Below are 18,540 nucleotides of genomic sequence, written 5' to 3'. Positions count from 1 at the left end.
GAATATAGTGAGTGCTAATGATAGCTAGCTAGTTAGTGGTGTGTACCAATTACAAATCATTCTAAATTCGAAATATACTGTGACTGATTAACATTGAGTGTTGAAAAAATAACCTAAATTAAAAAAATATAACTTAACTCTGAAAGCTAACATTAAATTGAAACAACAATTATACTACCGTAAAAACAAAGTAGTCACATAGCACATATATTAAAAACATAGCATTATTTCACAGACATTTATTTGATGTCTCGTTCAAAATGGCGGCTAATGTATTTTTTTCCACCGATAAATCTCCTTTTTAGTCATCAATTTTAGTATTTTATGACATCGAAAACGTATTAATACTATTTAGGACACATAATGTAATATAAAACTCTTATATAACAGTTACAAACATGACCTCAAAACTCAAAGCTAATGTGTTTTTATGTGTATATCTCTGCATAGCATAGTATAAAACAAAGTCCCCTTACCTCCGTCTGTACGCAACTTATAAGCTATGAAACAGATTTTAATGGGATTTTTATTAATAAACAGAGCGATTCAAAAGGATAGTACAAATTAAACAGTAAAAAAAACCTCCTCTATATGAAGTACGTGGTAAATTCAACAAAATATGAATTGTTTTTCAACGTAAAATACATGATAATAAAATTATTTATGATTACATTGTATATCAAAACTACTCGAGCGCTCTATACATGTCACTGTCAAAGTTCAGCGCGATAAGCTCGCTTACAAGTGCATACTGACAAACTGCAAAGTTAACAACTACCTATATGCGTATATATAACATACCATAAACTAAATAGTAGGTACCGTTCGTAGTTAATTGGTAGTATTAACAGTACTTTATATTTTACAGCTTTATAATAGAGATATTTTACTTAGCTTGTTTGTATAATTGAGTAAAATCTTGCGGTTGAATTTTAAACCTTTTTAGTGGATTGTGTTTTTAACTCAAACGAAAACCATATGGATTGGATATGAGTCAACTGACCCATTCATTTATTTTCAAACTGTTTCTATAATTAATACAATTTTGTTTATTGGTAATAAGATGGCTACTATATTTTAATTCAAATTACAATGGACTAGAAGTTGCATGATTGCGCGAGTTTTAAACTCCATCTTTTAAAGTTTCTAAATCCTATAAACTGAATTAATGAAACCTATATAGTTATTAACCGGCTATTCATTAAAAGATAATAGTGTACTTAATACTAATGGATGTTCCTTTCACTCGACACGTCATAATATAAAGAGATAGATGTAACAAATTGTACTAATTTATAGATAAAAAAGATCGTCGGAAAAGGGCAAACGAACATAAGAAATAGGGTCTGAAATTGGACGTCACTCTTCGGTATTTTTCCTCGAAGCCGCAAAGGGTCTAAATAGATGCGATTATGGGATATACTTGTATTATCCCATGACGAAATAAATAACTTACATCAGCAGTATATTTCGCTCCAAGATTGCTTGGAATTGCGTTTGTTTCGCTTATGACTTGGATTTACTCTCAGAGAAAACAGTAGTGGCCATTTATTATTTCGTCAAGATTATTACACGTCAGCACATTTATCTTCGTGTATTGGATTATTGTGGACATCTTTGTTAACAATAATTTCACTTACGAATATAATATAAAAGCTTAAACATATTCAATTCTTTTGTTTTTTTTTTGAAAAATTTGCAATGCAAAAAATTTCCAGCTCGAAGAATTTTTCGGCGTTGAATTCTGACGCAGTATAGACTGGAGAGGAAAAAATTTGAATCAATTTGTAACGTCGACGGTCCTGCCATTTTCACGTGCAAACCTGAATATTTAAGCAAGCGCCCATACGAATAACGCAAATTGTGATTTGCATAAGCATTCTGTGCCACATTGTGTTGGCGTTCACAGAATTATTCCGCCATTTGCGGCGTTCGCACCTGCACATCGTTTTATCTTTATTGCTTTTGTTTAAATTTGCCAAATCGAGCGGCACAAAGTATTTGCACCTCCACGTAACAACCATACGAACAGTTATCGATCTGAGGCACCTTATTCACTCGAATAACTTTCGCCCACATCATCAACTAAACCGTTTTCTCGTTATATTCCATTGCATATCAATTTTTGAATTTGCAATTCAATTATTTTAAAATCAGTCGTTCCCCGAATATCGATTTACTAAATTCGCTTTTAAAACATCATCAAATATTTTCATTAAAATTCAATTTCACAATTTTTTTATCATTATCACCGCATCTTAGTTCCGTCGTTAAGTAGAGCAACGTTCTTGTAAATAAAACTGTGCGTATAATTATAATAAATAATTAAAATGGATCAGTTGACGAAATTTCTCGTGTATAACAAAACGCCAATATCGAAAACCGCAATGAACTATGCAGCGATGAAAACAGAGAAAAATGATAAGAAATTGGAGAACGGTGAACTCGATAAGAGGATGCTGCTTCTGTCGCCTGATTTAGGAATTACTGAAGGTAAATATTTATTTCACTTTAATAATTTATATTAATGAAGTCAATTAAATATAACTGAATATTCAAATTTTTAGTAGTGAATAATATACAATTCATGAAAATGATAAATACTTAACGATTTTTTTGACATAACATTATATATGTGGAAAAAATGCAATATTCAATAAAATTATCAAAAACATTTTCCCACAAACATATTTAAATTAGTTTCTGCCCGCGTGTGTGGGAGTTAGGGATAAAAACTTTTATATGTGCTTTTATAGACTACAATCTCTCAGTGCCAAATTTAATTTAGACCCGATCAACCGTTCGTGTGTGATTGAGTAATAAGCATCCATCTATATACCCAACCTTTCGCATTTATAATATTAGTAAGATTAGTATTTCCACATTAATCGGACGTTTAACGTACCTAATAAATCAACTCTGCGGCATTATTCTGTAATAAGTTCGAAACTCACCGCTAAACACGATCGTGAAGTGTCAGAAATTATTTACACGTCATTGACAACAATAATTACGTACGTATCATCGTAAAGTGATATTTTTTCAAATATAATATAGGTAGACGGACAAGCAAATGAGTCACCTGATCTCCACCACCCATAGACATTTTATTGGCTTTGTAAGAAGTATTAACCATTCCTTACATCGCCAATGATCCACCAACCTTGGGAGTTAAGATGTCATGTTCCTTGTGCCTGTAGTTTAACTGGCTTACTACTCCTTGTAACACAAAAATACTAAATAAAAATCTAAAATCCCAAACGGTCTTGCAAAGGTCGACCACCAAGTATATACGAATATATACGTACGAAGTGAGTTCCTATAGAATAAGACTGCCACTTAGTACAATCAAAATTTCAATCATATTTTAACAGATATAGCTCAAAGTGAAGGTCACACTTGCACATGCAAGAAACGTTGGAAATAAACGTTTCTAACACCACGATTACATGTTGCTTATCACGTCGATTAATTTGATGAAAGCGTAAAATCGGCCTTTCATTTATGGTGCAAGATACAACCTGAACGATGATTTTAAATATTTTCTAGACAAAATCGAATCGATTTATCCTCAAACTGTAAAACAAATGATTGGAGTACGCGATACATTATTGTAACAAATATGAATATAATATAATCAAAAGCGAATAAAAACTTACGGTATTGTGAAACGACGACCGTCTTTTGTTAATACGTCAATAATTATTAAACTTTGGATTTTTGATTTCGTGTTCACTTTTGTTGTTTAACTATTAAGGTCCGTACGCACTGTCTGTCTTCGTTTTAAAATATGCGAATTTATCAAGTAAACTACAGCACAGAAACGATATTATATAAAAATGGCCATAACTTCGTTGATTCTAAGAGTCTCCTTAATAATGTACATTTATATGTCCTCGCCTTAACGCGAGATAAACCAAGAAAATAATCAATCTTTATTTTTTGTACCCTTTTGTAAGTGTGGCTATTCAAAGTATATGTTCTTGTTACGTGCATATAAAAAATTATAACATACATTGTAAATAATTATATATTATTCAACTTTAACTGTTTTACTGCTTCTTATACTTTCTGTTTTTGTTTTTATTTTTATTGTAAGTTGTCATTTGTTTTTATTTTAAGCGGTAATTTGATTGATTTATGTTTTTCTTATATTTATTTTTTTACTATTAAGCGTAATTATAATTGTTTTTTTGCGTCACTTTCGAATCTATTTCAAAATAATATCAATAGATAAAAAGTTTATGAGCATGCAGAAGTGGAATTTATTAAAAATGCATAAAACTGTTGCTAACAAAAATAAAACTCACAATCATATAATTTTTTTTTATGGTATTGCATGTCGACGAGCATATGGGCCACCTGATGGTACACAACTGCCCATTGACAAAGGCGCTGTAAGAAATATTAACCATTCCTTACTTCACCTATGCGCCACCAGCCTTGGGAACTATGATGTTATGTCCCTTGTGCCTGTGACACTGGCTCACTCACCCTTCTAACCGGAACACAACAATACAGAGTACTGTTATTTGGCGGTAGAATATCTGATGAGTGGGTGATACCTACCCAGACGGGCTTGCACAAAGCCCTACCACCAAGTAAACTTGTAAATTAATTGAAGCAAATTACTCTTAAAAATCATAACACAATTAAACACGACAATAATGTTATGTAGTGTATATGTAAAGTATTATATACTGCGAGTTATTAGCGCGCTTTTATATTATCTCCGCAGTTGTATGGGTTGAGTAATCTCTTAGTTATATAACAATTATTATAATTATATATAATTTAATATATTAATTTGTCTACTTGTGTAATATTTAATAAAAATGATTTTACATTTCAATGATTTTTCGTAATATAATTGAATTGCCAATAATTTAATTGTAAAGACGATTCAAAGGCGCTCGGAGAATTTAATTTATATATTTTTGATAAAGGTATCTAATATTTTATCATTGTAACAATTATTACAAATTTTAACTCTTATCTTTTAGTAGATTTTAATTCAAATCACAGTATTACCATCCCGTTATATTGAAATTGTATGTTATGTGGGTCTATTATATTTATCGTACCGTCTGGTAGGTACCACTCACTCATATTATATTCTACCGCTATGCAGTAATACTTACAATTGTTGTGTTTCGGTTTGTACGGTGAGCCAGTTAACTACACGCACAAGGGACGTAACATCTCAGTTCCCAAGGCTGGTGACGGCTGATGCATTGGTTATTTAAGGAATGCTTAAAATGTCAAAACAATAGCTTGAAGATTATTAAAACTAAAGCAACACTTAAGTACAATAAGAAATTAATATGAAAGAATATACTATGAAATAATATGCCGTGTGTAAATAGTCGATCGTCTTCATCCGCAGTATAGAAAGTGTGGGGGGGGGATGTTGTTCTGTATGTGTAATATGAGCCGAGATGGCCCAGTGAGAATGATCATGATTTTAGGTTCAAACCCAGGCAAGCACCACTGAATTTCATGTGCTTGATTTGTGTTTATAATTCAACTCGTACTCGGCGGTGAAGGAAAACATCGTGAGTAAACCTGCATGTGTCTAATTTCAACGAAATTCTGCCTCATGTGTATTCTACAAAACCGCATTGGAGCAACGTGGTAGAGTATGCTCCAAACCTTCCCCTCAAAGGGAGAGGAGGCCTTAGGCCAGCAGTGGGAAATTTATAGGCTGCTAATGTAATGTATGTATGTAATATGGATGGATCGGTCCAGTAGTTACGACGTGTAAGCGTAATAAATGAATAAAAAAAAGTAATTGGTACTTTTATATCATATTTCTAGGTTTTAGGTATAAATTTCATCAAATACAGTTGAGCGGTTTAGCCGTGAAAGCGCAACACAGCCACACAAAGTTGCTTTCGCTATAATAATATTAGTTTAAATATGAATGTGGTTCTCTAAATAATACAAACTTAAATTACTCGTCACTGGTGGAAGAGAACATACCATGTATCATTTTATAGCTAAACTATTGAATTCACACGCCATAAACACCAAAAGCAATAAACTATCTACGAGACATTTTGTTTTGTATTGACGAGAACATTTTTATACTCGTATATTATGTGCTAAAACTGAAATGGCCTTTATTTATTTTTTTATTTATTGGGGAAATATTCTGAAAGCTCTTGGTGCCTTCTTTTAAAAAACTTGGAACTGCCAGTGAACATCGTCATGATATAATTATCAATGATGACATCCTAATCAATTTTGGCTACAGCAGCCATTCCTGGTTCTCCTAGCAAAAGAATCTAACTCTTAGTTTTTACTAAAAATATATAGGCTGAATAATCCAGTTTGTATTATATTTGTATGACTTTAATATATATGTAACGAAGATTGAATAAAGTTTACTTATTTTCAAGTCCTACATATAAGAGAATCGATTTTTACTGTTGGAACCACTCGATCTATTGGTAAATCATGCGAAAATTAAATCGGTATTTTTAAATTTATCGCGTTCAGACATACAGACAGTCACGGTTCGACTTTTTTCTATAATATGTATCTACTGAAGTCCGTAATTCAAGGAATAAAGAATGCGTTCGTTGAATATTAAGATATATAATACGAAAAACACTAATTCGAAAAACATTACAGTGGACTCATCCGTTAGTTAGACTTAAAATCGACTCTTGTTTAATAGGAGTATATCCTTCAAATAAATTAATGTCTGCGAATTATATCAAAGTTTGGTCATATGAGACGTTTGTGCTTTTTCATCTTAAGCCGAAACAAATCCAGTATTAGGGTTTGGCTTGGCATAACTCCAGCAATAAGACTGACTGAGGTTCACTCGGAGACAAATATTTTAAATACGAATGTACAGTATTATGTGTGTGGATTAATGTTGCTAAAGAATTTTGAGAATTTATAAAATACTAGCTGAACCTGCGGCTTTACCCGAGCGAAATAAATAAAACTTTACCTATACATACATACAAACCGTCGCTCTCAATTTTATCCCCTCGAATAATGAAATAAAAAGTACGTCGGGACTATTTTTTATTTTCATACTAAATTCCATCTCAATTATTTCAGTGGTTTAACCGTGAAAAGGTAATTTGATTGATTGTTTGATTGTGACGATCACAATGATAACTAAGATGATCATTGTGATTGTGACGATGAAGGTGTGATTCTTTTGAACTATGATTATTCGTGATTTTCATATTTAAAGAATTCTGTGAAATTTAAATAAAAATATAACGTACGTAATAATTTTTTTTCGTAACACAATAAACCTGTATAGTTGACACAATGTTATTGCCATAATAATTTTGGAACTGATTCTTAATTAAAATTAAATAACATTTGATTATTGCGAATGATTCCAAAATATTTAAAATTGATTTAAATTAATTCTCTTCGAACCCGTACCGTACAATATAGATCGAATATTGGTAATTTTCTATTATAATCCAATGATTGAACCAATATCACATCGAGTGGGCTATAAGCTACCACTTTGAGGGATTTACTACTGTTATTACACAGTCGCGAGGAGCTTAACGATCCAATTATTTCTAAAACGCGTCGCCTGAACGGTGAAAGACTTTGATATGAATATTAGACCAGAGTCATGTTTTTTCTAATTAATAAAACGCACAATTTTAATATGTCATTCAAAGTTTTAAGCGTATTGAAAAAATATTTGGATAATTGTTATTTTTTATATTTATGCGAAATGTAATAAAAGCATAAGGGACATAACGTCGTAGTTGCCAAGGTTGGTGATGCATTGGCGATAAGTATTGGTAAATATTCCTTACAGCGCCAATGTATATGGGCGTAACTGTACCATTAGGCATTCCATTGGTCTGACCGCTTAAATATATTATTAAATAAAATCAGATCACTCGCATACCTATATAATGCTTTTCAGAAATATTTAAATATTGCCTGAGCTTGATTCCGTAATCTTCATTTATGGTAAACTCGTTCTAACGTAATTATCTCAGCTTATACAATTTATGAGCCGAGATGGCCCAGTGATTAGAACGCGTGCATCTTAACCGATGATTTCGGGTTCAAACCCAGGCAGGCACCGCTGAATTTTCATGTGCTTAGATTGTGTTATTTCATCTCGTGCTCAGCGGTGAAGGAATACATCGTGAGGAAACCTGCATGTGTCTATTTCAACAAAATTCTGCCACATGTGTATTCCACCAACCCGCATTGGAGCAGCGTGGTGGAATATGCTCCAAACCTTCTCCTCAAAGGAAGAGGAAGCCTTAGCCCAGCAGTGGGAAATTTACAGGCTGCTAATGTAAAGGTATGTAATACAATTTATATTTTCAAAAGAGAAGTAAAAATCTGTACGAAAACTTATAATTAAAATAACAGTTTTCGTTTTTTTTTCTTTTTCAGCTCTGACGCCTATTAGCTTAATATTTAATTTCCGCGATCGTTTGTGACTTGTTGCTAATGTTCTAAAAATCGTTTGAAGTTAGCTCATTGGGTTAGTTTGTAACTGGCGTTCTTCGAACTGGTCATATTATGCACTTTGAAACAATAGTTTAATAATAGTATGGAGTTTAAAGTTTGCAGTTTAAAGTGAATTCATACGCAATTTTTATTAAAACCTCAATAATAACTATGGATGACGATTATGAATATAAGCCGAGAGGTAAGTTTGATTGTGTTTTTTTTGTATAAAATATTATATGAAAATTCATGGAAATTCGGTGAAATACATTTTAATTAAAGAAGTCTAATATGAAGTATATACATTATAATGATGCCGAATGAGCGAATTATATTCGACTGCCTAATTGGTCCAGTCGTTAGATTTAGAGCCACAGATTCCAAGGTCCTGGAATCAAACCTGAAGGCGGTCCAATAAAACGTCATTGATATTTTTGTTAAAAAATCCTCAGTAACAATCTTAATATGGAAGTGTGTACTGCCGTGCCTCGAATAGCACGTAAAGACGTTGGAACTGCGCCTGAGCTCTTTCCGGTCATGCCAGATTTGCCATCCTCTCGGATTATGAGAGTGAGGAAATATAAAATGTATCTATGTTTGCGCACACACTATGTTGCCCTTAAGATGTTATGATTTATTAAGAAGGTATTTATATTTAAGGTGCGGTAATAAACGACCTAATGTTAAATGTAAGGTAACTTTGTCCGTTAATAAATAATCTGTATAAATAAAAGCGAAATACAACTCCCTGATTAATCACGAAATTTCAAAAACACCTATAATATAACACCTAAAAACTTGAAATTCGGCAGGTAGGTTCCTTATAGAGTGTAGACATCTGCTAAGAACGGATTTTATGGACCTCTCCCCTAAGGGGGTGAAACGGGGCTTGAAATTTTGTATTTTATAAATTTCAGGCGAGCAAAGCCGCAGGTTCATCTAGTAAATATATATACTAACACCCTTAGCTTGAAACCCAAGTAACGACAAATGCTTCTTTTTTACTTTTTACGAACATGCGGTCGGAGCTATGGGCGAACCTTAGTTAAAACTTTGCCTACATACAAATAGAATATACAAAACAAATTAATTTAAAGTATGCAATAAATAAAACATAAAACCTTATAAGCAATATCTATAATTAGCTCTTTAAATTTTAATCGCAGATTATTTTGCTTATAACGTGGTAATGACTATTATTATATCTTAAGAGTAAATCCCAGTTGAATCATTATTAGGTAATTTTCGATCGTTTGAATTTCATCGTATAAAGGAAAATCGAGTGTCTTTGAAATTATATGTTTTGTAATTAATATTATGAGTTTGTTTTTTTTGTGTATAATATTGTACGTTACACTGTGACAATACAATGTAACAGCTGTTTAAAAAAACGTATAATAATCGCTTGTAAATGTCCCACGGCTGAGCTAAAGCCTTCCCGTTTTAGAAAAAGTTATAGAACGTATTTCAACCCGCTGCTCCAATGCGGATTGTTGCATACTCATGCTGCACGTGATGGGGTATAAACACAAATAACTAAATTAATTAATCACCGAGTTTTGGATCTGCCATCTTCGTTTAAGAATCAATTGTTCTAAATACGGGCCTATCACGACTTTTGTTTATAATATAAAAAAAATGGGCCACTCTATATTATAAGTGGTCACCACTGTACATAGAAATTGGCGCTGTATGCAATATTAACCACTCCTAACAACACTACTAGCGTACATACCCTTTGAATCGGAACATAACAATACTAAGTATTGCTGTTGGGTAGTAGAATATCTGATGTAAGGACGCCCGTCTAGTTAGATTGCACCCATACTTCAGATCTTAATCTTAATCTACCTAAGATTGCACAAAGCCCTAACACCAAGTAAAAGGCTATTCAAACATGGAGCCATTTAAGGAGGATAAATCACTTGTGTTATTTCTTAGTTAGTATTTTTTAATTAGTTTATCTAAATACATTATTATCAGATCCTGATGTTGATCAGACTTTTTTAAAATATATTAACAAATTCGCACAAATACATACAAATATTATAAAGCAGTCATATTGTCCAATCGATTATATTATAACAAATAAAAAATGTTATCTAGTTTTCGTTTACAACTATTACTTTTACGTCACTCTTAAAACTGCAAACACTAAAGCCCAAAAAATCCAATAAAACATTATTTGTGTAAATAAAATCGTCTAAAAAAAGTAACAATCTTTTTTAAATCAAACGACGCCATTTTGAAATATGGCCGCGGTTTATATTGCAATGGCGCACGAAGGCGCGATCGGTTCTAAAAATAAAAGACTAATTTTCTATAAGGTCGGTAGGTGGCAAAACTTCAATATACGAGATCGTGTTTGAGTTGAAATTGTCGATGTGATTGTGTTGCGTTTTATGTGACATTGTATAGTGTGATTGAAAGTTTTCAAATCGTATATATTACTAGCTGTGCCCGCGACTTCGTTCGCGTTTGAATTTAACAAAAAAGTTATTGTTGTAGCCTAAGTTACTCCTCATTACATCGGCTATCTGCCAGTGAAAGTCCCATTAAAATCGGTCTAGCCGTTCTAGAGATTAGCCGAAACAAACGACAGGCAAACAGGCAGACAGACAGACAGACAGACAGACAGACAGACAGACAGACAGACAGACAAAAATTGAAAAAGATGTTATTTTGGTATATGTACCGTATATACATACATATGCATTTAGTAAAAAGCGGTTATTTTAATATTACAAACAGACACTTCAATTTTTTTATATGTATAGAAGATAAGAAGTTCAGCTTAACGCGCTTTACGCGATAGAGATTCTACATTTTATGCAAAGATATCTTAAGATAAAACATTATAGCGTCTAATCGAAGAATTATATCTTAAAGTAATAATTAGTGTGAGATACAATACACGAAACCTTTTCATTTTCTTATAACAGTATATTTATTGACGTCATAACAAGTTCATCAAGATGTCCTTTATTTTGTTATTTCTTTCCCACGATAGATTTGCACATTAACCTTTATTAATTTTCTTTAAATTAATATAAAAAAGAAATCCACACAATATTAACAGTTATGTACAGAACTAGTGGTTTTGTCACTTTTTAGGGTTCCGTACCTCAAGAGCAAGAAACGGAACCCTTACAGGATCACTTTGTTGTCCGTCCGGGAAGGCATGAAGATATCGAGTTGAAATTAAAACAATATACTCAACTTTAGTCTCTTGAAGCTGTGAAAAAATCAAATTTCGAAGTTAACTTGAATAAAAGATACGATCGTTTATGCCGTATGAAACGTATATTTCGACACAAGGGAATCAAAATTTATAGGGCAATCCCCTTGACCTATAGCTATGAAATTTGGCAAGTTTTATACTATAACTCTAGGGAAACATCTGAAAACTAAACATTTCTAATTAAATCATTAAAAACCTGGGTCCAAATCTTGAATTGACCTAACTGTGTCAAGTGGGATGTCATATGAAAGGGCTTCATTACACAATCTTAAACAGATTGTACACTTTCAGCTTAAGAGGAATAATTTAAATAAGAAACAGCTCTTTTCTTTCCTTTTTCGGCCACCTCTCACAAATCTGGATATAATTTGATATATATGTAAAGACTATTTTTGATAAAAAGTACCTTCAAACTTTTTATAATAACCTACAAATTTGTACAGAACCCTCAGTGCCGAGTCCGCCTCGCAGTTGTCCGGTTCTTTTGTATATCTTCACTAATTTTATTCTCCACTGTGGTAGCCGAATTATGAAAAATAGTTTTAAGAAATAGGCATTGAAATTTGATTTTGATTGAAAAGGAACAATAAAACCTATACAGGTAAAAAAAATGCATCTTCAACTTCTCTATTGAGCTGTCGTATTAATCGATGATGATTCTGGTGAGTTACTCTAAACTGGCCGACTGCACATAACGTTATAGCCTGACGGTATGGCTTGGCACTACTTTGTGAGCAATTGAAAGCCAAAATCTATGCCTTCATTTTCTTAATTATTATTTATTATAAAATAAGAAGATAGATTAGCAAATGATACTGTAAGAAATATTAAACATTCCCTACATCGCTAATACGCCACTTATCTCCTTTTAACCAGAACTGAGGCAGACGAAAGATAGATAGAAGTTCTAATCCACCTACACCACCCCAGCACATACGTACACAAGTGGTGTTGATTTGTGCCATACACTGTTTAAAGCTATTATCTTCAAATCAAATAATATTATCAGAATTTACATATTAGATATGTTTCATTTAACGCTTTATTTTGTATATTCTATTGTTATTGCAATTAATTCAAAACACATATCCTGAGTCCCGAATAGCATTGAAGGGTCAAATTGAACCTTCCCGAGATCCCTAAACTCAAACGTTAATTAAAATCCAGTGTTGGATATCTATAGATAACTGCAAATAGATATAACACACAGTGATTATATTATTGTCTATTGATAATGTCATGAATATTTTATTTCGAATCGAAAATCAAAATTCGAATTATTCTTTATTTTTTTGCGATTAAGCAAGTTATATGCTTTTTACTAGCACGCTATTACGCTCGTGCTTATTGTATATTAAGAAGGATCTGCTCGAAATTAACTGCTACATGTGTTTTTCATACTTTAAAAAAGGCTAGTCTGTCTGTATAGGTACCATCTACTTATCATATATTCTTGATATCGTTATGTTTAAAGGGGAAATAAGAAGTCTAACTACAGGCACAAAGAACTTAACATCTTGTCTTCCAAGTTTGGTGGTGCATTGGTGATATAAGGAATTAGTAATATTTTTACACAACCATGTCTATGGGCAGTCAGCTTTGCCCATAGACTTACCAACATATGGCCCATTTGCCAATCCGCATTCCGATTAAGGAATTTAAAAAAGTATCGATCGTAGTATAACTATGATCAGTTAATAAAAAATATAAATTGCAAAGATATAGCACTTGACTAAAGTTTATTTTAAGTTAACAACTTTGCTTATTATAAAAAAAGTAAATTACATATTCAACTAATAATAGGAATCCCATCAAAAACATAAATGTAAAAATGAGAGCCAAGTTAAATATTATAATATATACCTCGGTTGTTGTCTTCAACGACAAAAGAAGTGAGATCTAAATTTGTGCCAAGTTAAATATTAGTCCTTTCTGAAATTTATTTATAACTACATAAAATATCATTTCTTCTTATAACTTGGGGTAATATATTGTTGCCTAAGGTCTGACTTGGCTAGTTCTTATATGTTTATAAACACAAATTGTAGTTTGTGTTTAGAATAACAAATTATAACTCAGAACATCTAAGAAGAATGGAGGACAGCTCAGTATTGCTTAGTTAGTATTAACGTACATTAAGAGCTGCGATGGTCCAGTCACTAGAAAACATGAAACTTAACCGGATATTGCGAGTTATCATATCCAGACAAGTACCATTGAATATTTGCGTGCTTAATTTGTGTTTATAATTCATTTGTAACAGGCTTAGAACTTACGAAGGCTATAATATAATTTGTATATGAGAACTAGCCAAGTCAGACCTTAGGCAACAATATATTACCAAGTTATAAGAAGAAATGATATTTTATGTAGTTATAAATAAATTTCAGAAAGGACTAATATTTAACTTGGCACAAATTTAGATCTCACTTCTTTTGTCGTTGAAGACAACAACCGAGGTATATATTATAATATTTAACTTGGCTCTCATTTTTACATTTATGTTTTTGATGGGATATCACTACTTTTTGTATATAAATTATTTGTAGGTACTTATTAATAACAAAATTAATACCAAATGGTTTTTGTTAAACTATTCTATTTTCTTATATTTACGGAGTATAATGGTCTTTTTTTTGATACGTTCTTATTTTTCTTGTAGATACCTCTGAAATGTTCGAGTGAATTGCCCATTCAGTGTCCGGATTTTTTTACGCGTTTTCTGTTTATACTTAATTTGCCCAAGAAGGGGTGGTATAACGTGCGCAGACGGCTGTACTCTACAATAGAGCTCTCTTGTGTCTTGATTTGACTTGGACCTAAATTGATAAGATGTACTCTATCTAAGGTTTTAACTCTGGAGAGGCCAACGTAAGCCTGCTCTTTACTTAATATAGAGGAGCCTATGTCGAAAAGAGCACCGTCGAGGCGAAGGCCTTGTGATTTGTGTATAGTAGCAGAATATGCTAAGCAAATAGAGAATTGTTTCCTTTGAACATATATGTACATTACTTAATATCTGTAACTTGATTTTGACTTCTAGTTCGCAAATTAAATTATGTTTAAATTGAATTGTTATTTTACGTGCACTATTGCTGTTGTCGACGTCCTCAATGTACTTTCTCTATTTTTCCATTGGACCCATTCACCAGTCCTTTGCTGACATCAGCATGCTCGCTCGATACTGTTCTTCCAAGCAATAAGGATCCCCGTTTGTAGCGCTAGAGTACAAACTTATATCATTCCTGTTACGGTATACATACTCTACTACAGTCTCACGAAACCTATTTTATTGTTGTATACTAGTATACTCAAACAAAAAATATGCAGTCGAATAAACTAGGAAGCTTCCATCGGAAGGCATTGAAATAATTCATATGAGCGCGGTTGCCACTCGCTCAGACACGTCCGCGTTAAGGTTTAATCGCAACGCTCCTATCCCGCTGCTCCGGCTTCACGTCGCGCGCCGTGTACCGAAATGCCTATTATTATTATTTTTTAAGTATAATGATTTTGCACCACTGATGTGCGCTAAATGCTAGCTAATAACGTAATAAATACGAAAGTTGGCTATACTAATAAGTAATAAAACGGAAATATTTGGATTTATAAAACTTAAGGGTGGTATTCAACTTGTTATATATTCACGTGAAGACCTTAAAATCCACATTAAGACCGGCTGTCATAAGTTTTGATTGCTGGTTCTTACATCATTTTTTTTATTACAGTTATTACAGGAACTAAGTATATAATTGTTCCTATAGACCCAATAAAATGAAAAATTATAATAAAATGATAAAAAATTACCAGTTTCAGATTTTTTCCTTTATATTGGCCTAATTATCTACCTACATGCCAAATTTCAACTTTCTAGGTCACCTGCAAGTAGGTTATAGTTTTGATCTATAGGTCAGTCAGTGATAAAAATGACGATTTTTAGACGTTAATATCTAAATAACCATTTGAGATGCGTTTATGAAATTTGGAACACATATGTATCTCGCGAGTCTCAATATATGCGCCAAATTTGACACATTTATGTCAGTCAGTTTTTGAGTTATGAGGAGGTCAAAAGTGGCTCCAAATGGTTCGTGTAATATTACACACGGTGCTGTACGCCAGTTCTGTTACTAGAACTTGGCTGACACGCTACCGCGTGTCTAGATATCGTCAAAAAGTATTAAATTCACATACGGTCATTAAATTTTTATCCGAAAAAAAAGCCTAGTTAAAATTAGCTATTACAAATATTTAAATCATTCACAGATTCGAAAAGAGCTATAAAATATAAAAATAATAAAACAGTCAAACACTATCAACACATTTTAATGTATTTTCAATAAACAACGCATTTATCGGCAAAACGAAGTTATTCACGCCACAGTCCTGCCAACAAAGCCTTGAAATTGATTGCTCAATGTTAAAAGCTGTTCTGCGTGTAACATAGGCAAATTGCATCAAACCACTCGTAAATGCATCCATTTGATATCAACTACCGACTCTGGTGTGACGTGTTTTAACACCAACGCTGGTGCAGTTCGAACGACCTTATTACTTGGACGTTTAAAGTTGTTTTCGTTTGACCCGCTTGTATAGTATGGAGCTAGTGCTTAATCACAATTTGTGACCATCATATGAGTGGTACTGCGTTCAAATAAAATCATTCGCAGTTGCTAGATTTCCAGCACTAGTGAAGAGATACAAAAATTAAGTATCCATTTTGAAATTCGTCTTTTGAAAATGCTTCGAGGAATCAATGATCGAGCTCTGATGCATGTAGAAGGTACGCGTATGTTTTTTATTTAATATTATTCAGTTATTATGACATTGTCGTGTACAAATTTATTAAACGCATCGAATTTGTATCATTGTATTCAAATAACTTTTGGCAAATACCTATTTATTTATATTACCATATCTTTGGCATTGCATCAGCCCCTGATACAATAGTATTTTACGCTGCTGTTATATCGTGACACGAATGCAATTACTACGAGGCAGTTCACATTTCACACTTGGAATATTGCTATTCCGATTCTTGCTTCGCTTTATTCACTTAAAATCAATTCCGTATCACCTTGTTTCAATAAAAGTCTTCGGAATGGCAATAGTATCAGTGGAACTCGTACGGTTGAACCATCCGCATCTTGCGTTTATCTGCTTTTATCTATATGTGAATCCAGTTCATTAACTTAGTCGAGCCCCTATCTTTTATCTTTTGGACGTGATCTAGTTTACTTTTCTGAATTTCATCAACGCTTAATAACTTATCTGTTTGGAACTCGTACTATTGAAGTCGTAAAATATAAATTTTCATTTGCATTCTCAAACATAAGTTATATTTTACAATTCATTGAATGACAGTTTATTTTTTTTAACAAATACCGCGATGATACGAAAACATGCACTAGGTACATCACAAGAAGAGATAATATATGGTGCGATACCTTTATTTATTAAGGCTGTTGATCTACTGTTTTTGTTACTCCAATGATATATCTGGTTTGAAAGAAAGAGATGAAAAACAGAGCCGAGATGGCCCAGTGGTCAGAAAGCGTACATCTAAGCCGATGGGTTCGGGTTCAAACCCAGGCAGGCACCACTGAATTTTCATGTGCTTAATTTGTGTTTCTAATTCATCTCGTGCTCGGCGCTCGTGCTAGTTTTGAAGGAAAACATCGTGAGGAAACCTGCATGTGTCTAATTTCAACGATATTCTGCCACATATGTATTCCGCCAACACGCATTGGAGCAGCGTGGTGGAATATGCTCCAAACCTTCTCCTCAAAGGGAGAGGAGACCTTTAGCCCAGCAGTGGGAAAATTAAAAGGCTGCTAATGCTAAAAAAAAAAGATGAAAAACTATTGAGTATCAATTTCTTATAAAACTTTATTATAATGTAAATGTAATGTAATAAAAATTTTAATCCACATGACATATGACATGGCTAACCGAGTTATTTTGTTAGATACACATATATTATTAGTATAAATACAGCTGGGTTTATTGAGATTATACATTTTTTACATCAATTTGTCACGATATATTCTATTGCAGATTAAAAGTTTTTTAAAGTAATTTAATACGAAAAATTAAAAATTTCTGACATGATAGGATAACTTTAATATACTTTTTGTTTGCAGAACGCGTGCTATATGCGCGAAACAGGCAGCCGGGCTTAAAGCCTGCCGTGGTAGGAGGGAATCCAATCACTGAAGAACTGGCAATCGTTAGTGTGCGATTGAAAACAATTATTCTATCCACATATATAAAAGAAAATTGACCAAATACTATTTTCCAATCCGACAGGAACTTCGTGTGACAGCATTCGGTACTTCTTCATGCCCACCACGCGGGGAATGGATCCATACTCCTCTCATAATGAGACCCTCAGACCAGCCGCTTGGTTACGGTCTCGCTGCGCCGCGGAACGGGACCAGATCTCTTCTAGCTGGCCTTCAAGCGCATATTATTAAATGGTTGCTGTTCGATTCCCGTCCCATGACAAAGGATAATAAGTCTGTGGAACCACCAGACAGGTTTGTTGTATGTGATTATTATATTGCTACTCCACTGAACTTCATTCGTGTCATTTTTAAATTTGGAGCAATTTCTTTGACAAATCTAATTATGGTCTGTTCGGTAGTATAGTTGTACTGAAATAACAAATACGTCAGTTTGTTGAAAGAGTTACTTCCGTACTTATAATATTATAATATAAATTTAACTCTATTTATCAAATAAAAATATATAAAAATGTTCCAAAAATGTTGCACCTACCCAAGGTACAGAAAAGTTATAAGATATTAAGATTCATAATCATAAAAGTGACGGGG

At 32.9% G+C, this 18,540-nt stretch overlaps 1 protein-coding gene across 4 annotated transcripts in view; it reads left to right on the top strand.

Annotated features, from left to right (window-relative positions):
* Positions 1-2,409: 2,409 nt before the first annotated feature.
* LOC125072192 (inactive ubiquitin carboxyl-terminal hydrolase MINDY-4B) overlaps positions 2,410-18,540 on the top strand; it is a 32,557-nt gene continuing 16,426 nt past the window's right edge. For 3 of the 4 annotated variants that reach the window (XM_047682732.1, XM_047682739.1, XM_047682719.1), the window contains exons 1-3: positions 16,206-16,487; positions 17,848-17,933; positions 18,014-18,243. In XM_047682732.1, coding sequence (XP_047538688.1) covers positions 16,445-16,487; positions 17,848-17,933; positions 18,014-18,243 — 359 coding nt within the window. In that variant the 5' untranslated portion in view covers positions 16,206-16,444. Of the gene's footprint in view, positions 2,494-16,205; positions 16,488-17,847; positions 17,934-18,013; positions 18,244-18,540 lie in introns of those variants that run through there. The other variant, XM_047682725.1, reaches the window with a different exon arrangement.

Source organism: Vanessa atalanta, chromosome 2, assembly GCF_905147765.1.
Source record: "Vanessa atalanta chromosome 2, ilVanAtal1.2, whole genome shotgun sequence".
NCBI lineage: Eukaryota > Metazoa > Arthropoda > Insecta > Lepidoptera > Nymphalidae > Vanessa > Vanessa atalanta.
The sequence above is the reverse complement of the archived record's forward strand: the minus strand, read 5'-3'. Positions and strand labels throughout refer to the sequence as shown.